Source organism: Ovis canadensis, chromosome 2, assembly GCF_042477335.2.
Source record: "Ovis canadensis isolate MfBH-ARS-UI-01 breed Bighorn chromosome 2, ARS-UI_OviCan_v2, whole genome shotgun sequence".
In the NCBI taxonomy this organism is placed as follows: domain Eukaryota; kingdom Metazoa; phylum Chordata; class Mammalia; order Artiodactyla; family Bovidae; genus Ovis; species Ovis canadensis.
Genome location: NC_091246.1, coordinates 49518783 through 49543981, shown reverse-complemented (window position 1 = coordinate 49543981; position 25199 = coordinate 49518783). Strand labels below are relative to the sequence as shown.

The window sequence follows — 25199 nt, the reverse complement described above, 5'->3', positions numbered from 1 at the left end:
ATTAGAGAAGGAAGTGGCAATCCACTCCAGTATTCTTGCCTGGAGAATCCCAGGGACAGAGGAGCCTGGTGGGCTGCCGTCTATGGGGTTGCACAGAGCCGGACACAACTGAAGCGACTTAGCAGCAACAGCAGCAGCATATGTTTCCTATAAATTTAACAATCAGCTCTGGCCCAGCTGCACACTATCTGCTCAGTCCCTGCAGCCCCGCCCAAGTGCCGCTCTTCAGTGAAGCCCACAATGATGCTGCCTGCCTTGCTGGTAACACAGGTTTAATCCCACCTTGCGCTATAATCATTTGATGTTGTCATGCAGAATATATCTGAATCCCCAGCCTGATGAATGACCAGGACACCAGCACAGGTTACAGCTCCCAGGGCTGCCCCAGGCACCTTCACGGAGTGTGTGTGAAGCTTACATGACATTGTCGCCCCCTCACCATTTCCTTCAGGAGGAGTGAACAGAGGGACACAGCACGAGCAGGGCAAAGGCTCGCATGTGACCCTTCACCGAGGCTACAGGTTTTCCACAAAAATATCATCAAGGATGGCTCTTTAGTGATGGACTCCAGGCTCTGGTCTGTGATAATCTAATGCCCGCAGGACAAGGGTCTTGCTGCCTCGGGACCCAGGAACCCCAGGAAGCAAAAGTAGGCTTTCTAAGCCAGAGAAGGTAACCTTAAAAAAAAATATGCGCTCTCAAGTCCTCTGTTTTTTATCCCAACGAGGCTTTGCAAAGCTTTTTTCCAATAATGAATGAGAGGGGAGAAGAGTGGGCACAGACCAGTAATCAGATATCCACTGTCTTAACTCTTTGGGAGGAATATGTGGGGCACAAATCCCAAACTGAACCACTAGTTTAGATTCCTGAGGCCTTCCGAGGCAGGAGAGTTCATGGGCGGGGAACTTAAGATGCCACACAGAAATTCTCTGGTGGTCTAGTGGTTAGGACTCCACGCTTTCACTGCAGAGGACCCGGATTCAATCCTTGGTTGGGGAATTAAGATCCCACAAGCCACGTGGTGTGGCGAAAAAAAAAAAATCATTATATGTATATATATAAAGAAAACACAGGGAGGAATGGGGTTGCTAGCCAGCCTCTGAAGCTTTCATAAATGATCGCACTAGATAGTACAAAACAATGAAAGCAGTCCCAAATAAAGAGGATGCCAGTGGTAGTGTACATGTATCAACGCAGTACAGACCGTAGCCTGTGCAGTTGATTTCAACTTATCACTTGCTGGGCAGAATCTGCTCTGCACGCCCTCCCAGCAGCTGCAGTGAGACGCCTGCAAACCACACACACAGAATCTCCTCGCCTGTCAGACTCATACTGATTGCACCTGCCTGGCCCCTGCTGCTGCTCTCTCATCAAAGCTCTGCTCCCAGGAGCCACCAGAGGGCAGTTTTTAAAAGGATGAGCTTCTTCTCTCCTTTATCATTTACGTCTTCACACCTGGGATCTCACTACAGTGCCTCCAACTCCCTCCCTGCTGCCTGATCCATCTCCCTTTCCTCATCACCCCCACTCACGCAGGTTCCTGCTTTTACCTGCCCTCTATCCACTTCCATTTTCCTTTAAGGAGCTATTTCCCTCCCACTCCCAATGCACACAATCTGACCCTAACCGACCCTGGCTCCAAAGGCAGACACACTCTGCCCTTGGGGACACAGAGATAGTCAAGGATGGGCAAACAACCCGAGTCATTATCAATACAGCCAAGACAGGACAATGATCTTTACCCGTGGGGTTTTGCCGGAGCTGCTAAGAAAGTAGCACACTTTCTACTGGGGTGTCTCGGTTAGTAGGAAGAAGTATGAAGCTGCAGGGGGTATCCCTGCCACCGCTTGAAGAGAGCCTACCTGAAAGATGGGGGTGAAACATTCCAAGGCACATGGATTTAGACATGCTTGAAGCACACCCTACATATTTCCATTATGAGCCCACAGATGATCACTGTTTTAGTTTTGTTTGCTTAAATCAGTTTGAATGGAGATTTCACCCCTTGCAACTGATAGAATTCTGATTTGTACAAGGTTCAGGGAAAGGTACATAATGGGCGGTGGAAAAGCAGTTTTACAGGTGTATATCTGTGTATTTAAACAAAACCAACTACATTCAGAAACTACTGTATACCTTTTAGGTACATAAGCTCAGTGAAAACAAACATGCAAGGTATAATCAGGGAAGGGAAAGATATTTTTGACTGAAAAAACTAAAAAACACCTGACCCAGGACAGCTATAGCAATAAAGGGCACCTGCGAGGTTACCCTGGCAAGAGGGAAGGGTGGGGTCTCAGGACCTTTCAGGGGGACTCACCCTCATCAGTGATGGTGCCACTGCTGGAGCCCCCGCTGCTCTTGGACTGCCGGTGGGATGAGGAAGAGGACACGGAGGACTCGGCCGCCTGCCCCTTGGGAGAAGGAGAAGGTGTGAGGGTGGGGGAGGTGCTTTTGGAGGTAGTGGAGGTTCCAGATGGAGGCCTTTTGCTTGTCTCCAGTTTCTGCTGAAAAGAGTAAGACAAATACATAAGCCATCACCTGGAGGGCAGACATGATTCAAACAGACACCCACAATAGGGAACACGGGTGATATATGACTCAACAAGATGTCTAACCAGGACTATGAAATCTACTTCATAGAAAACATGCAAAGCAGAAACCATAATATCAAAACAGTCTCTGGAAAATCCTCCCCTGAGAAGAGACAGGGAAGGGGATGGAAAAAGTGGCACAAGAGGAGCCAGAAAAGCCCAGTCCTAGTCCTGTCCAGAGATGGCAATGGCACCCCACTCCATGGATGGAGGAGCCTGGTGGGCTGCAGTCCATGGGGTCCTGAAGAGTCGGGCACGACTGAGCGACTTCACTTTCACTTTTCACTTTCATGCATTGGAGAAGGAAATGGCAACCCACTCCAGTGTTCTTGCCTGGAGAATCCCAGGGACGGAGGACCCTAGTGGGCTGCTGTCTTGGGGTCGCACAGAGTCGGACACAACTGACGCGACTTAGCAGCAGCAGCAGCAGTCCTGTCCAGATAGCGGCCAGCGTCATGTCCTTGGCTGAGTCCCCTGGCCTCTCACTGCCGTGCCATGCTAAGTTGATTCAGTCATGTCTGACTCTGTGCAACCCGATGGACTGTAGCCCACCAGGCTCCTCTGTCCATGGGATTCTCCAGGCAAGAATACTCAAGTGGGGTGCCATTCCCTTCTCCAAGGCATCTACCCAACCCAGGGGTCAAACCCAGGTCTCCCACATTATAGGCAGATTCTCTACCATCTGAGCCACCAGGGCAAGTCCTTGAACCCGCATCTCTCTGGCATCTCCTGCATTGGCAGGTGGGTCTTTACCACTAGCGCCACCTGGGAAGCCTGATGACTGCTCACTGACCAGCTCTAAGTGAAAGTGTGGCTTATTAACACCCGTAGGCCCATTCTGCTCTGGCTGTTCCTTCCTCTAAACCAGTCACTTTCAACCACCCCCACAGAAGACTTACTATTTTTCCTTTTTACGTGTTGCACACAAAAATGGCCTTTTATTTTGAAATACTTTTGTTTATTTTATAGAAGTACAGTTGATTCACAATGTTGTGCCAGTTTTGGGTGTACAGCATTAGTGATTCAGGTGGGGTTTTTCTTGCAGCTTATATTCCATTATAGGTTATTACAAGATATTGAGTATCATTCCCTGTGCTTATATACAGGGATTTACTGCTTATACAGTAAATTCTTGTTATTTATCTATTTTATATGCAATAGTTCATATCTGTTAATCCCATACTAACTTGTCCCTCCCCACACCCTTTCATAACCTTAAGTTTGTTTTCTATGTTTGTGAGTACTTCTAGACTTACAATTATGGGAACTAAGAAATTAACTCTGGGATGATAACCATCAGCTAAACTGCTGATGGTACTCAAATATCTGTAGTTGTTTCACTGATTCTTTCTTTGGTCCAGGATTCATGCTCCATTGACCCATTTTGTCTTCTTATACTCCTCCAACCTGTGATAACTCCTTGGTCTTGCCTCGTCTTTTATGACCTCATTACTTTCGAAAAGTCCTGGTCAGGTATTTGTCAGATATTCGTGGTGGGTTTGTCCTGTTTCCTCATGATTAGATTTACTTATGGATTTTGAGGTTGACAACCACAGAGGTGATGGGCCATTCTCAGCACATCACACCAGCAGGTACAAAGCACCAATACCTTATCACTGATGATGATTTAGTTAAGGTGGGGTCTGTCAGATCTCTCCATTATGAAGTTACTATTTTTCCCTTTATAATCAGTAAATATCTGGGGAGACATTTTGAGCTAAACTTTTTTTTTTTTCCTGTTTGTCTGTTAACCTTAACATTCTCTGGTGCATCTTCTCTGGAGCAATTACTACCGTGATGTTCTAATGGTGATTTATTTCCTTTATTCTTTCCACATTTATTACTTAGAATTCTGTCCAGAAGAGTTGTTCCTTCTCCCCCATTTATTTATTCAGATCAGTATGGGCTTGTGGATATTTATTCTCTGGGCTATAATCCAATACTATTGTCATGCCCTGGTCCCTTTTACTGGAGGGTGGTATTTAGATACTAAAATCTGGATGGTAGATTGTTCATGGCTACTGGGATGTCACTCCTTCTAGGTCCTCTCAGCGAACAGAGCAAGGAAATCTATGAAGTCTACTAACCTATGCATATACATATAGCCACACTTGGTCCTCTATCAATCTGTGTATACATGTACACTTACAAGCATGCATTCATACTGATTCATACTGATAGCTCTGACGCCAATCCAATATCCACAGGGTTAGTTCCACCATTTCCCCTATGACTCAATCTCTGACAGTTAAAAAACTGAGCTCATTATTTGTTCAACCTTAGTATATGTGTAAAGTGTATATATACATACATATATATACACACACATGTAAAGCAGCTTCAGAATTGCTAGCCTATAGCACCTACAAGGAAAAAAAAAAACTCAACTATACAATGCTTATGTACAGTTCTTTTTGTCTTTACTCTTACAATCTCCACTGACATGTTTTCGCCCACCTCCTACAGTGTAGGTATGTCATTCACTTGTAACACAGCTAGATCTGTTGTCACAGTCTGCATACATCCTTAGTTCCTGGTTGATTTACAATCCACATGCAGTAAAAATAACTTCTGCGTACAATTCTTCAGGTATTGATAAATAAGTAGAGTTGTGTATCCACCAACAGAGTACCATATGGAACAGTTCCATCATCCCCCAAATTCCCTTGTGCTATACCTTTCTAATTAACTCTTCCCCCACTCCAATCCATGGAAATAACTGATCTGTTTTCCATTCCTATAATTCTGCATTTTGAAGAAACTGTCATACACATGGAATCAAATAATATGTACACTTTTCTGTCTGGCTCAGCATAACACTTCTAAGATCCATTTAAGTTACTGCATGTGTCAATAGTGTGTTCTTTTCCATTGCTGAGTAGTATTCCACTGTACGGGCTGCCCAGGTGATGCTAGTGGTACAGAACTTGCCCGCCAATGCAGGAGACGGAGGAGACATGGGTTCACTTCCTGGGTGGGGACGATTCCATGGAGGCAGGTATGGCAGCCCACTCTAGTATTCTTGCCTGGAGAATCCCATGGACAAAGGCGCCTGGTAGGCTACAGTCTATAGTGTTGCACAGAGTTGGACATGACTGAAGCAACTTAGCACGCATGCACATATTCCATTGCATGGGTATTACCACAGTTAGGTTACGTATTTACCTGTTATAAGACGTTTCTAGTTTAAAGTATTTATGAAAAACTGCTGTAAACATTCACAAACTGACTTTTGTATAAATATAATTTAAAAAAAATCTGTTTGGGTAAGTATCTAGGAGAGAGGCAGGTCACATGCTCAATGTATGTTTAGTTTTATAAGAAACTCAAACATTTTCAAGGTGGCTGTATCATTTCTGCATCCCCATCAGCAATGAATGAGAATTCCAATAGTTTCACATTCTCACAGCTCTTGTAACTTAATTTTTTTTTTAATTTTAGGCAGTCTAATAACAGGTGTAGAGTGCTATTTCACTGTGGCTTTAAGTAATATTTCCTAAATAATGATGTTGAACATTTTATCATATGTTTACATGCCATCTATTATGTCTTCTCTGATGAACAAACTGTTCAGATATTTTGTCCATTTTTAAATTTGTTGGTTGTTTACTTACTGTTGAGTTTTGAGAGTTCTTTATTCTGGATACAAAACCATTATCAGATACATGATTTACAAATATTTTGCCTAGTGGGTGGCTTGTCTTTTCATTCTCTTAATGCTGTCTCTTGCAGGGCAAAAGATCTGAATTTTTATGAAGTCCAATTTAACATTTTTTCTTTTATGGATCATGCTTTTGGTACTACATCTGAAACTCCATGCCAAATTCAAAATTACACAGATTTTCCCCGAGGAATTTTATAGTGTTTCATTTTATATTTCAGTCTATGATCTATTTTGAGTTAATCTCTGAATTCACTGTGAGATATATGTGGAGGTTCATTTTCTTGCATATTCAATCGTTCCAGCACTATTCGTTGAAAAGACTACCTGTTCTTTGTTGAACTGCCTTTGCACCATTGTGAAAAAAAATTTAGTTGACTATTCTTGTTAGGTCTATTTTTAGCCTCTCTCTTCTGTTCCAGTGACCTATGTCCTTCCCTAATACCATACTGTTTTACAGTAAGTCTTAAAACTAGGTATTGATAGTATGATTCTTTTTCAAATTCTTTTGCTTATACTTCTTTGCATCTTAAAATAAATTTCAGAATCACTCTCTAGATCTCTACAAAAAGAGCTAGCTGGGATTTTAATTTGGATTGTATTGAATCTATAGATCAAACTGCAAAAAAACCCGATACCCTAACAATATTGAGCCTTCTATCACTCCATTTATTGAAGCTTATTTATCAATGTCTTGTGGTTTTCAACCTATAGCTTCTGCACATACTTTATTAGATTTATACCTAAGGATTTCACTCTCATAATACATTTTCATATAATTTAATTTTTATATAATACATTTCTAATGTACTGTAAATAATACTCTCAGTTTCAAATTTTAAAAGCCTAATTATTCTAATTGTTCATTGCTACTGTATAAAAATACAACTGACTTGTGTATATTGACCTCGTATCCTCAGGTCCTGCTGAACTCACTTTTTAGTCCTAGGAGGGTTTGTGTAACTTTTCTGCACTTTCTGAGTAGACAAACATATCACCTAGAACTAGAGATAATTTTATTTCTTCCTTTCCAATCTGTGTGCCTTTAACCTGTTCCTTACCTTATCACACTAGCTATAGGATAGGTTTTGGTACAAAGTTGAGAGAGGCAACATCCTCGTTCCTGATCTTTGGTGAAAAGCACTCAGTCTCTTATCATCAAGTACAGTTCTAAGCACAGGTATTTCAAATGAGGCCCAGGAAGTTCTTTTCAACTCTTAGTTTGCCGAAAGTTCTGATCATGAATGGAGTCTGAATTTTGCCAGGTGCTTCTTCTGCATTTTATTCTTCAGTCTATTAACCTGGTGAATTATGCTAATGAAGTGCTCTTTTTCAGTATTTATCCTATTCAGTGTTCTCTGAACTTCCTGGACCCGTGGTTTGGCACCTGTAATTAATTGGGGGAGAAATTCTTGACCATTAAAAATATATATATTCCTTATGCCCCACCATTCTCTCTCTCTCTTCAGGGGTTCCAATTACCTGTATGAGAGCATTTGTTACTACCTCACAACTTTGGGGTGCTCGGCTTTTGTTTTTGCTTTGATTTTTTTTTACTTCATGTTTCAGTTTGGGTAATTTCTATTGCCCTATCTTCAGGTTCATTGATTTCTTTCTTGGCTGTGTCAAGAAAAGAATCTTTCTACTGAAGAGCCCATCAGAGGCATTCCTCATCTCTGTGTTTTTTATTTCTAGCATTTCCATTTGGCTCTTATAGTTTCCATTTCTCTGCTAAAATTGCTACTCATAGGAGTCTGCATGCTGTTCAGATTGTCCACTAGAGCCTTCAGCATACTAATTGTAGTTCTTTTAAAATTCCTGTTATATAATTCCAACACCTGTTTCACATCTACATCAGATTCTGATGACTGCCTTGTTTGTTGAGAGTCTGGTGTTTCTTGCCTTTTTACATGTCTTATAGTTTATGTTAAAAATTGGACATCTCATATAGGATAGTAGAGACCAAGATAAATAGTTTCCATGCCTAGGAATGGGTACACCTTTCCTTCTACTAAGACTTTAATGTTCCTTCTTGCTAATTACATCCCAGAGTGGATACAGAAGTCCCTTTCTTAGACTTTAAAAAACTTTGTCAATAAGCTGTCTATATTATTAATGGATTCTTCCTTCTGCTTTTTCTGTAAAGACAGCCATTCCAAAATAAAGCTTCTGATTAAGCAGGAGACAACTGGGATATCCCTAGAAAACAGATTCAATTTCAGTCAAGGGCAAAGAAACACAATACTCCAGGCCTGTAGGCAACATTATTGGGGAGGAGGCAGGTAAATATAAGATTTGGGGTGCTCTGAAATATTTGAACTATTCCTTTCATCTCCAATGTGGCAGGTTAATCATGTCGTGGCACCATCTCCACCCTTCCTGTACCTAATACTCTTTGCTACATAACTGTGTGGTCTCCTGCAGTAGGTGTGATGACTTGCTTAAACTTCATTGGTTTTCAACTAATGCCTTTGACTGTTGCCATGAGAACATGTCCAAACTTGTTGTGGACACACATGGACCCATTGTTCTGATCACCCTAGCCAACAGTCAAACATGTAAGAGATTCCCCTCAGTCCAGAAGCACTGCCTAGCTAAGTCCAGACCAGGCTGCCCAGCCACAGATGTGCAAGCCTAAGAAATGCATTGTTTTTAACCACTGTGCTTTTGGGTGGGAACAGAAAGCTGATATTCCCAGGGGGCCTTTGGGCTTTCTGAGATGTGGGAAGTGAAGCACACTCCAGCCCCACCCCAACTCCATTCTGTATCTGCTAAGGCACACTTCACGTCAGAAGTCATGCCTTACAAATATTCTACCACTGCAGTGTGCTTGGTTTAAGCAAAGTGCAAAACCCAGAATCATCAGGCTCATATTTTGAATACTAATTTCTAATTCTTCCTAAGGGAGTCTTTGAAAAGCACTTCATGTCTCCATTCTGCTGCTAGAGCCTTTGACAGAAAGCCCACTCCTGTGTCCTTTGATTTAGGGCAGTGATTTCTAAGAACTTGGGCTGGGCTGGCTGCAATACTCTCGGAAGAGAAAATCAGATTCCTCAGACCCTACCCTGAGAGTCTCATTTAGCTAAGCTGTGTGGAGTCCAGAAATCTGAGCTTTTAAGTAGCTCCCCAAGTTTACAGCATATTCGTATGCTAGGAATATCAGGTGATCATTGAACTGGATTATTTCTCCAGTTTTCTGTTTCCTGAATGCTTCTTCTGACACAATTTCCTTTCATCAGAACACACTTGTACATATCTTAAATATGACAGGTGCATCCAGGCGATGCAATGGTTAATATAATTTATAACTTAGATACCTTCCTATTTCCAACACCAATGAAAGGAAGCTAACAATATATAACACATCTAATAAGACCATCCAAATAGAAACAGAAAATTTTAGACAACAGAGAAGAGGAAAACTATATCAAAATTCTAGAGTAGCAGATTTACTGTAATGAGCAGCCAAGTTTCCTAGCAGCAAAGGCAAAAAGAGAAATATGCTAATTACAGAATTTTTACTATCGGATGAAATAAAACATATTGAAGTATCCATAGACATTTTGTACCTATCGCTGAATTCTAAAAGGAACTTAATTTCATAAATCCTAGCACACAAGTAATTTTGAACATAATAGAAAATATGCTACCATATACAGAGATTTTTTTTTTTTCTGGAGCTACACTGTAAAGAAACTAATTATACGGGATCAGTTGCATAAGGGACTTTGAATAACAAAGAAAGCTGTATAACTAACAATGGTTGGACAGAAAACAAAGACTATTTCTCGTACATCCATTACAATATTAACCACTGAAAGCACTTCTGGGCAAAGGTCCAGGGCTGAGGCCTTCAGATGATCTAACTTTTCCCAGGGGGAAAGCTTAAGACATCTAGAAAATAAAATGAAAAGTGGGGTTGTGCCTGGACTTGGGGTCCTCTCAGAAGAGGGAATGGGCTATGACACCCCTATGGAGAATCCAGGGAACCACCTGTTAAAGGAGCCAGTTCATGTTCATGACTAGGACCCACACTCTGGGGCTTACTCCATTAGTCAACTCAGGTGGAGGGACTAAGGATGTAGAGGGGGCAGATTCTGAAGACACTGGAAGACCTCCACTCCCTGAGGCATGTGGGGTTTCTCATCCATTGCAAACCCCACAGGTGCTAACAATGTGGTAACTACTCTGTGCTTGCATGCTAAGTTGCTTCGGCTGTGTCTGACTCTTTGCGACCCGATGGACTGTAGCCCGCCAGACTCCTCTGTCCATGGGATTCTCCAGGCAAGAAAACTGGAGTGGGTTGTCATGCCCTCCTCCAGGGGATCTTCCCAGGGATCGAACCCACTTCTCTTATGTCTTCTGCACTGGCAGGCAGGTTCTTTACCCCTAGGGCCACCTACGAAGCCCGGTAGCTGCTCTGGGGCTCATTAATGGAGTCCTCAGCTCTGTCCTGCTCACCATCCTTCCTATAGCTCCTTTCCTGTGCCACACACTCACCTCTGGAGCCCTGCATGTGCCATCACCTCACCCTGGGACAGTCTCACCCCATCCCACCCTTGACCCTTTCACCTTGCCCTTCAGATCTTGAGATGTCACTGGTGCCCTCCAGAATTGGCAAGGACACATGCCCCATAGCATCCTCCCTTCTCCATGAGACACACTGCTGTGTCTGTAGTGACACCAAGAGAACAGTCACCAACCCCTTCATTCACTGCTGGATCCTTACTGCTGGAAGTGAGCACAGAGCAGATACTCCGAAGATGTGGCTGGTGGAAGGATAAGGTAGGAGGGTGATTACTGCTACAGCTGTCAACAGTAACACCCGACACTTACACAGGTGTACCAGGTACCAGCCCCATTCTAAATGCTAAAATGGGAGGCTGAGATTAGAACCCAGGCAGTTGCTCCTGAAACCACTAGGAACCCTTTTGCTCTAAATCAATGAACAAAAACATGTGTTGTGTGAGACTGGGTGACCAGCACAGGGCTGTGAACCTGGTGCTCACCCCAGCAGCACCCCGTACCTCTGCAGCCGTCCCACCTGGAGGTGTCTTGGAGATCAGGTGGGAGATGAACACGAGTGCACACACCACCAAGGGCATGGGGTGTGACCTTGGAAACCACCCTTCTTGGAAAGCCCAAGGGCAGCTGGATGGAAGGTCTGGTCTGTCCCATGACAGCGGTCTTCCCCACACTCCCCAGGGTGTCAACGGTGCTAGGACAGGACCTACGAGCATCAGAGGAGGAGACGGAAACAGAACAAGCACCTTGCCACCAGGAACACTGCCGCCTGCCGGGGAGACCGGGAGTTCAGATGGGCTGGAGCTGGGCGCTGGCCCAACAGGACTTGACCGATGGCTGGGCTTCTGCTCAGATAATCCGGCTGCCTTTTTCCTCTGGGCAGCGATCTGGGACAGGACACTGTCTATGCTGCCACCTGAGGAAAGAGGAATAGGAATGACTGCCAAGGTCCAAAGCACTGCAGCGTGGGCAGTGGATGTCAGGGGCTGACCCAGCTGAGCCGAAACCACATTGCCCAGACCATCCCCCGGCTCTGGGTCAGGGCTGACCACAGGACCACGTATGACAACTGGCAGGTGGACAGGCCACCAAGGCTCCAGTCTGTCCTCGCGTTCCACCACACCATGGCCAACTGAGTCAGCCTTCAGCAGGCCAGACACCAGGCCAGCCCTGGGTTACCACAGCAGCCCCTCCCAGCGCCCTCTGACAGCTGCATACACTGCCCCACCGGGGCTCCTCCAGCACCATCCAACACCCTCCCCAGCTCCCCATTCTGAACCTTCACATCCCCAGCTGCTCCCACAGTTGTGTCAACAGCTTTCTCACTCCATAGCACTCAGGGGCTCAGCTTCCATGGAATCCTGATTGCCACGTTCCCCCTCCCTGTTTCTCCAGACCTATCAGCAACCTTGAATTGTGATGAAGGGAAAGGGGAAAATGATAATATCCAGGGCTAGGAAGGGCATCAGAGGGGAAACACTGATAACTACGATTTACAGGGCGCTGACCAGGTGTCAGGCACTGCTGGAAATATTTTACATGTATAAACAGGGCCGTTCTGGAAGGCAAAATGGAAAGCTTCAAAAACAGGCAAACACATTGACCCTGCCCCCTTGATTCAGAGGCACTTACATTAAGCAAATCACTAAGCAAGTGTGTAAGCCCAGTGCTCTGAAGCCATTACTTAGAGTGGGATCTACAGGAGCAAAAATCTGGAACAGCCTCAGTGTTCAACATGAGGGAACTGGTTAATTAAAACCGTGACACCTCACATGAGTGGAAGGCTGTTTGTTTATTTAAAAGATGCTGTCCACAGGGAACTCTGTTCAATGTTATGTGGCAGCCCGGATGGGAAGGGAGTTTGGGAGAGAATGGATATACGCATGTGTATGGCTGTCCACCTGAACATATCACAACATTGTTAACTGGCTATGTGCTAAGTCACTTCAGTCGTGTCCAACTCTTTGCAACCCTATGGACTGTAGCCCACTAGGCTCTTCTGTCCATGGGATTCTCCAGGAAAGATTACTGGAGTGGACTGTCATGCCCTCCTTCAGTGCTACTTCAATATAAAGTAAAAAGTTTAGAGAATGAAAGAATCTGTAGATACAGGTGCATTGGCATAAAAAAGTGGTTACAACACGGAAACAGGCACAAAGAGGGAAAAGGTTACAAAGCAGAGTATACTCAGAAGTCAGCCTGCCTGCAAGCGGGTCTGGCTCTGCTGTTTCGCTGCTGTGTGACTGGCTGAATTAATCTAACTCCCCCGAGCCCCAGTTCCCCCTTCTGGAGACTGGGCAGGATACCTCGCAGGTTGTTGGAGGACTGAAGGAGATAATACACGTAAAGGGCACTGTGCCTGGAACATACGAAGTGCTCAAAAACGTATTCTTCTTTCATAAAGAAGCGAAATGTACCTTGCAAGATATACATCAAAATGTTAACAATGATTCCTAGTGGGTGAGATTATACTTTTTTTGCCTTTTGCTTTAGCTGGTTTTCAAGCTTTCCCACAAGAAGCATGCATTACATTCCTATGTAATGGCATAAAGCATGGTGCCTTCCTGCAAAGCTCGCTTTAGTTAATCCTGGATGCCCTAGGAGAAAACTAGAAAGTATCCTGTAACCAGCCTCATTACCTTTTTCCATATTCTGTTTTGTCTTTTTTTACAGTATTTACTATTCTCAGATTAAAAAAAAAAAAAAATTGCCAGGCAAGAACACTGGAGCAGGATGCCATTTCTTTCTTCATGGGATCTTCCTGGATCAGGGACTGAACACACATCTCCTGCATCCTCTGCACTGGCAGGTGGGTTCTTTACCACTAGCATCACCTGGAAAGCCCCCACTTAAACATCTATTCAAAATTATCTGTTTGCACCAGAATACAACTTCCTACAAAACTGACTTTGAATTTTTTATTGCTACATGCTCTATCACCTAGACTTTGGCTTATATCTAATGAGTGGCCAGTAATATTTTCTGAAAGAATATGGTAAATAAATGTAATGACTGAAAATAAGTAAACTTAAAGAGAAGGAAAGTGTGCCATAACCCCAAAATAACGGTAGACAAACGGCTTTGAGTTTTAATTGTCACCTCCTTGCTGTGCACTCCTGGGCAAATCCATCAACCACTCTGAGCTTCAGTTCCTTCATTCAGGATGAGAAGATACCTAAGGTTTAACCTTCAGGGATTTTAAACACCACAAAAACACTATTCACTTCTCTTAGTTTCTTGCAAAATTTTCTAACAAAATAGACCATTACAGACTATCTCTTCCCTTACCACTCCCCACCACCTTGCCCTAAGAAATTGCATAAAACAAACTTAGAATTGTGAATTCACTGGAAAATCCTTTAGACACATCCAGGAGAAAGACGGTGTGCATGCAGTGGTCTCAAGGACTGTCTGCAGTTCACACCCCCAACCCTAAGTGATCTTCCTACCTTCCTGGAGTGGGCTGCCTGGGTACCCACCTGAGCGGTTATGCAGCTCCCCACCATGCCTGCTCATGCCTCCTCCCCCACTGGAGCCACCAGACGAATGAGGTGAGTGGTTGAAGTTTCCAGAATTGGCGGGGGAGGCTGGGCTTCTGGAGAGAGATGGAAATTTAACTGGCCTGACAAGAGTCTGCAAGAATAAGGCGGATATGGCAGTTAGAGTGTGCTATTCATTCCATCTGACACACAGGTCACGACGGGGAGGGCCCTGGAGTTCAGCTGGCCCATCCTAGCCGATCCTTGCTCAGCCTGCTAGGAGGCCCCCAAGGGATGGGAGTGCACATCTACCTGCTGACAACTTGACCGACCATTAGCTCAGGTTAAGCACCTGTGACACCACTTCCCACAGGTCACCCACCTCCTCCCATGTGGTGGACTAACATAAACCCACTCCGTCCATTTTAAACACTTCCAGGCACCAAGGCCTTGGTCTCCAACTAGTGATTTGGCATTACAACAGTCCAGGAAGGCAGCAGCAAGCACCAGGGGGTCAGACAGAGACGGGGGCTCTGAGCGGCTCCAGTCACTCAACACAAAGCAGCAGCCTCCCTGAACCTCCACCGTCTAGTCTGCTCGTGTGGGTATCAGATCCCACATTGAGAGGGACCGCCTCACTGCGTCACAGCAACACACTGAGGGCCACCAGGTCAGAAGGACAGAAGTCACACTCTGGTTGCAAGAAAACTCTAGGAGCACACAGAGCGGTCTCCAGTGTTTGAGTCTGGTCCTGAACTTGTGCAATAATGTAGTGTGGAGCCTGATTAGAGCCGAGAACCTGATTTTTGGTCCCAGCATCCTCAACCCCACTTGGCTCGGTGACCTTCAGCAACTACCTCCATTCTCTAGGCTGTTTCTTCATCTATTAAAGGCTATGTTGGGTTAGATCAGGTCTTCAACCTGTGTTCCTCAGAGCTCCAGGATTCCAGGGAGAGGGGCTTCCACTTTCGTTCACTCTAATCTGCTTACATATTTAATTCACTTGTAGGGTTTCATTAGACAAAGGAGTATTACTCACTTAAAAGAAAATAAAAAGCTACAGCCCCCCTAGATCAGAAGGGATCTGAGGTCCCTCTGCCTACAACCCATCATGAAATCAGAGAGTGGTAGATGAAACGTCAAAGTGTGTGAACTGGACAACTTACACTGTCCGTGCTCCCTCCACCTGCGGGGTGGCCTCTGCCGGCTCTCTGAGGCAGCACAGTCTTCATGGGGTCTGCCTTCCCGTCATGACATGTCCGGGACCGATCCGAGCTCCACAGCTCAAAGCTGGAAGGGGGCAAGAAAGGGGGGATGACTGCCTTCAGCTTGTCGCTCGGGAGTCTGGTGAAGGGGGCTCCATTTCGAAGCTGAAAAAGACAGGCTGTGGGTTAGGCAAGTCCCAGGAGGGCTCCTAGCTCTGGGAGGAAAACTCCAGGTCTCTCCTGCTTCTCAGAGAATGGCAGCACCCCCAAACCCCATCCCCCACCACAGCCAAGCCAGAAACCCACGTGATGTCCTCAGCTCTCCTCCCAGCAAGCAAGGGATACCCTCGTCTGCTCTGCTCCACCCCCTCAGGTTCTCTCCGGTCTGTGCACAGCAACAAGACTAGCACAGGGGGAGGGGCTGCAGGGAGCCACGGGGGAGCCTGTAAGTGCTGGGTGTGCTGTGCTGGGAGAGGGCCCTGCAGACCAAGGGAATGGAATGCAGGAAGGACTGGAGACAAGAGGAGCAAGACCAGTGTGCAGAACTGCAAGGAGGCTGGTGTGGCCAGAGCTGGGGTTCCAGGAGGCAGGGATGAGGCCACTGGCAGGCCCAGGCTGGCTCTCTGCAAGCAAAGCAGACACTCCCATCCCCCATCCCACCACCTCCTTCCTGCTCTAGCCACACCTCCCACTGCTGACATTTTTAACTGCAATTTTATTTTAAATTTTGAAAATGCGATTTGGGGTCAGTATAAAATCCACACCATGATGACTGGTGGATCGTCAAGGAAAAGCTTTCACACGGTCCACAGTAACTTTAATTAAGAAAAGACACTGAACTTGGTGCCAGATGGTGCTTTGCAGGGAAGGGCATCCCACAGCTAAACCCGCCTCGGGAGCCGGGCAGGCGGGCATCTCCGCGAGGATGGCTGCAAACGCCTACTCAGCAGAGCACCCTGGCCATCCTCCATCTGCCACGGGGCAGGTGGGCACACCGCCGCCCTCTACAGGGCAAAAGGAGGTGGGACAGGAGAGCAACAAGATGGGAAGTGGGGAGCCTCCTGGGTTCTCACCCAGGCACTGTCCTGCTTTTCTGAGAGTCTGTGAATAAGGGCCGACCCCTCTGGACCTCAACAACCTCATCGGCATAAGGATAATTCATCAGAGCTGTGAAAACAAAAACTAGGAACCCCAAAGTCCAGCAGATCAGTCTTGGATAAAGAGATGATGGAATGTTACATCATTTAGTCATTGGATGTGATGAGGCCAAAGAGCGTTTCTGACACAGAAAAGATTCATGACAAACTGTTAAAACAACAGGTTCAACACAGTGGGGGAAGATAACAGTGCATCACTGACTCAATGGACATGAACTCGGGCAAACTCCGGGAGATAGTGAAGAATAGGGAGGTCTGGCGTGTCGCAGTCCATGGGGTCACAGAGTCGGACATGACTTAGCAACTGAACAACAACAGAAGTGCCTGACCTGGCATGGTTTTTTGGGATATAAGTGAGTGAATATATGTAAACTGTAGCCAATACTTAATAAGCATTATATTTAGTGCTGTGCTAAGTATTTGTTTATTATATATAGCATGATATCATATTCATAGATACAAAAAAATGATTAGGAAAAATACTCAAATGATATATGCCACAAAATGTCAATCATGCTTATATCTGGATGTGTGACCAAGGGCGATTTTTTCTTTATACTTTACTGCATCTTCCAAAAATTCAATAAGAGCATTTCTGTCTACATACTGAAAGCAATTATTGCTATTCACTAACATTATCAAATGTTGTATGCCCCAGGGTCAGTGTGCAGACACCAATACCTATCTCACAGCAGGGCAGAGCAGACAGACTCCATCAGGGCCCCAAAGATCCTGGGGCAGCTTAGTTCTTTGGGGGCACCTCTGCTCCCTTCTTCTCTCCAACACTGCCCTCTCCTGGCCAGCCTCCAGATTAGGGCCTCACAGTTAAAGGGACTTGACTCCAACCAGGAGACTCTCCTTTCAGAGAAGAGAAATGAAACCCAGAGAAGTGAGGTAACACATCCAAGGTCACACAGCAGATAAATAATAGTTCACCCTGGGTCAGATGTTATGTTAAGATCTTCCTGGAGATGATACCTAAAAACCACAACCATGCGGAACAGCATCTCCTACGTAAGAGAAGGCTAGCTAGCTATTGCCTGATATCCATCCTCCATATCTCCTTCACAGACATGCCTGATAGAGGAGCACATGACCAACTTGGAACAAAGACTTTTACGCAGTGTGAATGGGCCATGTGACTAAATTCTGGCCCATTTAATGTCAGCAAAAAGTGATGTGTGAATTTCCAGGAAACTTCTTTACAGACTCCTGGCCTGTGCCCATGGTCACCTCTTCTCCAGTCATCTTTGCTGTCAGCTGGAATGAAGCAGTAATGGATGGAGCTCTGGCAGCCATCTTAGACCAAGAGGTAACCTTGGTAGTAGAAGCCATGCCAGGGAGACCAACAGGTAAAAGGAACCTAAGTCTCTAATTCTATGGGTCAGTGAACCAGTCTTGAACTTCACTTACTTGAGAGAAATATCCTGTCAAATTTATGCCAATCATTCGGGGATTTTGTTACTCACAGCTGAACCTAAAGCTGATACATCTCTAATTTACAGATGGAGACACTGAGGCCTCTCTCAAGCTGGAAACATGCTCTCTTCTTTGACTCCTCTCTCCTTGGCTCTCCATAACCAAAATGGTGAGTCCAATGTCACCATCAGTCCCTACACCAACACGGCCCCTGTACTCAGTGCTGCCTCCCTGATAACACGAGCAGGGCTTAGCCCTGGCTGCTAAGCACCAGCACAGCCTTACCCAGAATTTAGGACTGGCACCTATTCTGATTCCTTGGTGCCAGAGATATACCCATTGCTACACATTTTGACATCGACCCCATCTGTAACCACCACAAAGAAAGACAAATGTGCCCACATCCCTCCTTATAAGCCAATCCACTAACGATTGGAAGAGACCTGAAATGCTTTCAGAAAAGCCCCACACTCACCATGGTTGTCAATAACACATCTTCCTTTTCTCCTCTTGTGCTCCCAGTACCTGAGAAACAAATGGAAGTTTCCTGAAATGACCCCCTCCCCCAACCACCACGAATTCACAGCATGAGGACAGGTGACCAGGTCAGCCTTCATCCTGGAAAACCAACTCTCTTGAGTGATTAAATATTTAGTAATAATTGGTATTCAATATTTGAAGAGAAGCGAAGCATTTAAAAGCTATCTTAGAGTGTGTCTGCAACTTTTCTATAAACCATTGTCATGCTGGGTCAGACAGTGGTATGTCGAGCTCAATAGTCTGTCTCAAACAACGGTACCCAAGGAACTAGTCTGGGTGCGGAGAGTCGGACTGTTAGAACGGATCTGACCTAATCAGTTTTCCAGTGTGGGACTCTTCTTCAGTGCCCTGGCAAAGTCATCCAAGCTGTTGAATATTTCCAGTGGTGGGGCGCTCACTATCCCCACTCCAACCCCAGTAACTCACTCCACTTCAGAACACTGCTGGTGGGTGCAGACCAATCACACTTGGCAAGCAGGAAAACCGCCTATCGAAGGCAAGGGCGAGACAGTGACTGGCCAAAGGTTTCTCAACAGCGCATGCAGGACAGGAAGCTGGGACTTGCTGCCAGCCTCCCCATTCTACCCTTAGCAGTCAGTCCCTTAGATGAACTTCTGTCCCTTAAGCCTCCACCAAACCGGCCATTCTGCGCCAGTGTCACACCCCAACATCCTCTTCTCTCTGCCATCAATCAGCCCAGGAGCGGGGATGAAGGGCAGAGGAAGAGGGCAGCGAGGTTCAGGCTTTGGCCCTTCTGGAAGTCCTACCATACATGCAACTTTTCCTCACCATTGTCTTTGGTCACGGGGGCCACATCGGGGAGCCCAGAGCGGCTGGTCTTGTCCAGGGGTGCCGCCCTCATTGTGGAGTCCAGTGCTGGCTCTGGCTCATCACAGAAAGGCAATGGCTGGTTGCTGGACAGCCCACGTGGCAGTGTCTGCATCAGCTTAAGCTTCCGGAACCGATTGGACATTCGGTTCCACCAGGACTGCCAAGGGAATGCAGAGCAGAGGTCAAGCCCCAACCACACGGAGCCCAGGGAGAGCAACCACACTCCACACGTGCTCCCCCTCCCCTCTCCTGGGCCCACTGCAGGCATTACCCATCGACCACAGTACCCTTAGTTCTCTCTAAATCCTTCCTGACCCAGCCTGCAGGGGGCCTTTCCAATAGTCTGGAGGTGGCAGGGAACCCAACTTGCTAACGCTCTGCATCAGTCTCCGCATTGCACAGTCTGAGACACAGAGACCCAGCGATGTCAACTTGCTGGACGTCTTAGAGTCCAACAGGGATGGACAGATGGACACAGAGGCAACACCAAACACCTTAACATCTCAAACTGCATAACCTCCTTCCCCCTATTCCAGTAACAATGTGAGAGCTATCAGGTTGTCCACCCCAAGGCCTGGGCCATCTGCTCCTGTAGCTGATGCCTCTTCACCTAGAGAGAGGACAGGTGCCACCCCCAGGGCATCTACACAACCCCACGAGAGCTCAGAGGTTACTGGCATGGCACCAAAGGGAGGCTGCGAGGCCCTGGTCTACAGAGATGGCAGTGAGGCAAGCACAACGAAATCTATGCAAACAACACTGAGAGGAAGGATCCAGGGCCTTGGGTGAGCAACAGACATGAGAAGAATGCCAAGTCTGCAGATCTGAGGAAGTGTTGGAATCCCAGCCAGGAAAAGGGAAAAAATAATTTTGATTTTCAACAAGCAGAGCGGGGCTGGGAGGATAAAACATTCAAAGAGAAACATTCAACTTGCAGTTTAGAAATAAGCAGCTGGAGCTTGGTTCTGGGGCTTCCAGTAGCAGCTGATGGGGGCCTGTGGACCACAGAGAGGCCCTAGAATGTGCAGTCAGCAAATACTGTCCACACTGAAGCACAGGCCACAGACAGATGGCCAGGGAGGAGAGGTGTTTGAGGCTAGCCGGCTCAGCACTACATCATGCAAAAAATGTTAACCATTCTCTACATTTATAAACTGCGGCTCTGCATCAAAATCTGGGTTTTTAGTTTCTCCTGAAAACGATGGGAAGATGTAGTAACATGGACCCACACACTTGCAAGGAGCCACTACTGCCACTAAGTGGTTACGATCATCTGTTTTCCCTGGTCACCGCCGTTCCTCATTGCTCACCTCCAGCTTACTTCCTGCCCGTACTGTTAACCCTACTTGCTACCCTGTCCTAAAGCAGCTCCGGGTAATAAGGAAGTGGCAAGCATCTTCCTGCTTCGCCTGCTCGGGTGCGGCTCTCTGATGCTCTTTAAGACAGGAAAAGGCAAACCTTGAGCCCGCCTTTGTCATCAGGCAGCACCGGGACACTCCAGGGCTGTCGGACCTTCGAGTGGGGCAGCGGTGGCGGGTGGCTGGGCCGGCCTTTGTCTTTATTCACCTGCATGCAGACAGATGCCAGCAGTCGAACAAGTTCCGTGTCTATGGACACAAAAGGCAGCCTTTTACCTGCAAATATGTCTGTGGGGCCATGGGGGGAGGGGTCTCCAGATGACCCCCCCAGCAGCCTGAGAACTCAGTCCCGTAGCACCTGTGTTACTCCAGGATCAAGGTGCCCCTGCCTCTCCACTGGCTCTTCAGAAGGAGCAAACATGGCAGCAGGGTTTAACCCACTTAAGCGGAAATGAAAACCAGATGCCCTGTCCTACCAGGAGGACAGAGGGGTGGAGTGTTTAAAAAGTAGAGGCGCTACAGCCAGATGACTGAAGTTGGAATTCTGCCCCTGTTCTTCCCAGGCTGTGTAACTGCAGGTCAATGAAGGGGTGACAGTACCCACCACATAAAAGGTGTCTGAAGGATCTGAGGGAATTCCTAACATATGGTAAGTGCTTAAGAAAGATTAAGTAGTATTAGTTATTATTAACTCAACTAGGCTATTAAAAAAGCAACAAGCAGGATGGAGAAGAAAATACTACGAACTATGAATATGCTTTTCTCTTGACTGTTGCTTTTTTTTTTCTCTCCAGCATGTGTCTCTTTGAAAATTTCAGGCAAAAACTTCATTTGAAAACCCACTAGGAAAAAAAATCCACTGGGATAGGTTGTTCTATTGGGAAAGGCAGGGAGGATCAATGGGGGGAAGGAAGAGACACAGTGGAAGAGATAAAGCTGTTGGAGAAAAGCCTGTGTGCAATGCAGCCCAGGGTCCCTGAGACTGCACGCAAGGAGTGAGACCACACTGCATGCAAGGAGTGAGGCCATGGGACCTGGGTGGAGGGCCCCACCTCTCCAGCCAGGGTCAGTTACTCCTGGGCACATCCTCTCTGCGAGGATAAGATGGAACCAGCACGTATCTGTGACAAGGGGGTCCCACAGGAGGGGAGGGTGAGGGGGTGGCTGTGCTGGTGGTGAGGAAGGACACTTGGCCTGCTGCCCCCATACTGAGAGAGGCAGCGGCAGAATCCTCCCCTCCCCAAGTCAGCAGGGTAGGATCCAGCTCAGGACTCAGAGGCTGTGGGTCAGAAAAGCCTCCCAGCTTCTCCCTCTCTGGGCTAAAACTTGGGGGTCCCAAGAGAGATGACAGGTAGAGAGACCCCTTACCCCTTGAGTTAGCTAATGGAAAGTCACAGGTTCCAGAGGAAGGCCTGTCAAAGTAGCAGAGGGTCTGAGGTCCTAGCAGGTGCTAGCTAGGGGTTAATAATGTTGACAAGACCCTTGACCTGGAGCTTCCACCTACACAGTAAGCCAAGGCGGTCACTGCTTTGTCTATTCTCCTTGTCCACAGGGGCCTGTTTCCTCCTGAGTCACTCAGTTACTAGCTGAGAGGCACAGATACCATTCCAGGATTTGTGTGGATGGCCAAGGCCTTCCTGCCTGGAGACTCCTGGAAGGCTGGAGCCAGAAGAGGCCTCAGGGACTAGCTGGTCCCAGCTGCGCCCATTCTCCCCAATGGCCTTCACCTGGGAGAAGTGAAGACTTGCCTGAGGGTGTGTGGGGAGCTCTGGGGGCTTGAGAGTGGCTTCCGCCTTAAATAAACAAGTGCTTACACATAGGGGATGATCTGGATTCCCAGTCAGAAAACCCAGCAAGTTTAAAACGCTTTTCCTAAAACAACCCACCAGGATCGCTCAGCAGCATCACTAGGTCAAAGGCTGTGTACCCATTTTTCGCACGAAGAGTAACATCAGCTCCTTGGTTTAGCAGATATTTGACAATCTCTTTGTTCCTGTGGAAGAAACAAAAAGCCAGAGTGAGACCAGCTGAAAGGGAAAGTGTGGCCTTGCTCCTGGGCAACAAGAGCGGTGCCTTAACTCCAGCAGCATCTGTGCACGTGAAAGAGGGCTCAGAAAGCTGTCCCCCAGCCCTTGTTCCCTGCCCTGCGGGCAGTCACGACAGAAATCAAAGCCTGAGTGCTCCTTCCACGAATAAAATGAAAACACAAGGCTCTGCCCCAAAACCACTGGCTCCCAGGACCACACACAGACCCCACCCCTTCTGCCCCTCACTGGGACCTGACTGAAGTCCTCCGGCAGGCCAGAGTCTTTGATGTGGAAGTCAGAGGATCAAATGAGGAAGAAAGCCACTTTCAGAGGACACAGGAGAGTGCTCTCATCACCTGAAGCGGGGCAAGGACGGAGCCCCTAATTTGGAATCAGATCACCACCGAGCAGGTGCAAGGCTATATGCAGATCCCTGCCCCTTGGTCAGCCTGCCCCAAGGAGGAGGCGTCCAGGAAGGGAGAGGGGTGACTGGACGAGACGGGATGCGGAAGCACCAGGTAACACTGCCGAGGCAATAGGAAATCTGGACACAAAGGGTAGGAACACAGGACAGACCAAGCCTGCATCGTTTTGAGTGTCTCAGCATCTTCACAATGTGTGGGGCGCTTATCTGTAGCGTCTCAGGACCAGCAACCCATTAGGCACCCTATTTCAGCCCGGGGCATCCTCTTAGGCTCCCTGCTGAGGGGGTGGGGCTGGTGCTGACCCGTGGTAGGTAGCCTGCATGAGGGCTGTCCAGCCGTGGGCACTGTCCTGCTTGTCCACGTCGGCATGCCTCTCCACCAGCAGCTGCACCAGAGGCAGCTGTCCCATGACAGCTGCCAGCATCAGTGGGGTGGCCCCATCCCCGTTAACCAGGTTCACGTGGTTGGGGTCTTCATCAGCAATCTCTTTGACCAGCTGGAAGTTTCCTGCCAAAGAAGCAGAAGTCCTGGTGATCCACGGGCCTGGCACTGCAGGATGATTTACCCAGTGGCTTCCCAGAACAAATGTGCTGAGCTGGCCTCTGTACTGGATGGCTGCGCCTCGCAGGGGCTACAAAGATGAGTCAGAGGTAGCCCCCATTCTCCAATCCTTCAGTCTATGAGGGATGGAGGCGAGCACGCAAATAGCTTTACTGAAAGAGAGACGTGTTATTGCTGTCTTAAAAGAAGAGTGATGATGAGGGGCAATGCACATGCAGAAAGAGAGCCCAGGTCTCCCTAAGAGGTGAGGATCAGGGTGGGCTTCCTGGAGGTGGAGGTCTGTTTCAGGAGAGGCAATACTAGACTAAATAGCTCTTCATTACAAAGAGAGTGGAGTAGGGAGGTGGGCAGCCAGGCATTTCAGAGGTAAGTAAAAGTTAGGACATAGCCACAGGGTCTAGCAGGAGAGGCAGAGGGGGCCTGAGAAAATAATCTGGAAGTTGTATGCAAAGCACCATAACTACCAGCCTCCAGGGTCTGAACCTCCCTGGGTGAAACCAGAGTCAGGAAACAACAAAACACCTGTTTCTTTCCCAAATACTCTGGGTGGCCTTGAAAAGGACTATCAATATTAGTTTGGGAGAAACAGTACTATATTCTTAAATATCCAAAGATTTTCTAAAGTGCTTACCCATTTTTAATGCATGGAAAATATCAGGTCGCCTTTTCTCCTCATCTGGGTAAACAAAGATTTTTAAAAGTTAACCACGGAAAAGTGCAAAATAACAGAAAAGTTACAAGGGTGTAACGACCCAGCCTACTTTTAAAAATGATTTACTTTTCACAAGCAATCTAATCAGAGACCTAGGTAATGGACTAACTCCAGCAGCCCTTCTGGAAGGGTTATCATCAGACTGTCTGAAAACGCTTCAGAGACAGACTGTGGGAGGTCATCTGGCCAGGAAAACATGAATGAGCAGACCATTTCCGGATCCCGCAACTCATAAAGCAGTCTTTTTTAGGCATTCCAAATTTTGGAATGTCCTTTCTCAGATATAATGGAAAAGTATAGTCTTGGAAAAATCTGTATTCCTATGAAGATTTTAAGAAGAAACAATGATTTTTTTATTCTAAAAAGTAAATGTACAACCATGAAGTAATTCCAGAGCAGGTTTTCATTCTAATACCTAAGACACTGGGCAGCTAAACCCAGAGGAGGTCATGGTTGCCAATGCTAATATTTGCTTTCTTTCCCAAATAAGCAGCCATCTGAGTGATTCTGAAGGCCACCCATGACCCAGACCTGCAGATGCTTCCTTCTGATGTCTTCATGCTGGGCCTCGCTGCACCCACCCAATGCCAGCCCCTTACTTATCTGTTCTACATCACCCTCCTTGAAGCTAGAGCTAGTGGGTAACCTGCTCCCTCCTGTTCAGAAAGTAGCCACCCTCACGACTAGTCTTTTCGCTTGTTAAGAG

At 46.8% G+C, this 25199-nt stretch overlaps 1 protein-coding gene across 6 annotated transcripts in view; it reads right to left on the bottom strand.

Moving 5' to 3' along the window:
* ANKS6 (ankyrin repeat and sterile alpha motif domain containing 6) overlaps positions 1–25199 on the bottom strand; it is a 51316-nt gene that overhangs the window by 15041 nt on the left and 11076 nt on the right. For 3 of the 6 annotated variants that reach the window (XM_069576083.1, XM_069576081.1, XM_069576084.1), the window contains exons 3-12: positions 24413–24457; positions 23523–23727; positions 22655–22761; positions 20869–21017; positions 19369–19567; positions 18515–18564; positions 15425–15628; positions 14259–14412; positions 11526–11695; positions 2321–2507 (exon numbers count right to left, since the gene is read on the bottom strand). In XM_069576083.1, the coding sequence (XP_069432184.1) occupies positions 2321–2507; positions 11526–11695; positions 14259–14412; positions 15425–15628; positions 18515–18564; positions 19369–19567; positions 20869–21017; positions 22655–22761; positions 23523–23727; positions 24413–24457 (1470 nt within the window). The remainder of the gene's footprint in view (positions 1–2320; positions 2508–11525; positions 11696–14258; positions 14413–15424; positions 15629–18514; positions 18565–19368; positions 19568–20868; positions 21018–22654; positions 22762–23522; positions 23728–24412; positions 24458–25199) is intronic. The other 3 variants (XM_069576082.1, XM_069576086.1, XM_069576087.1) reach the window with 1 other exon arrangement.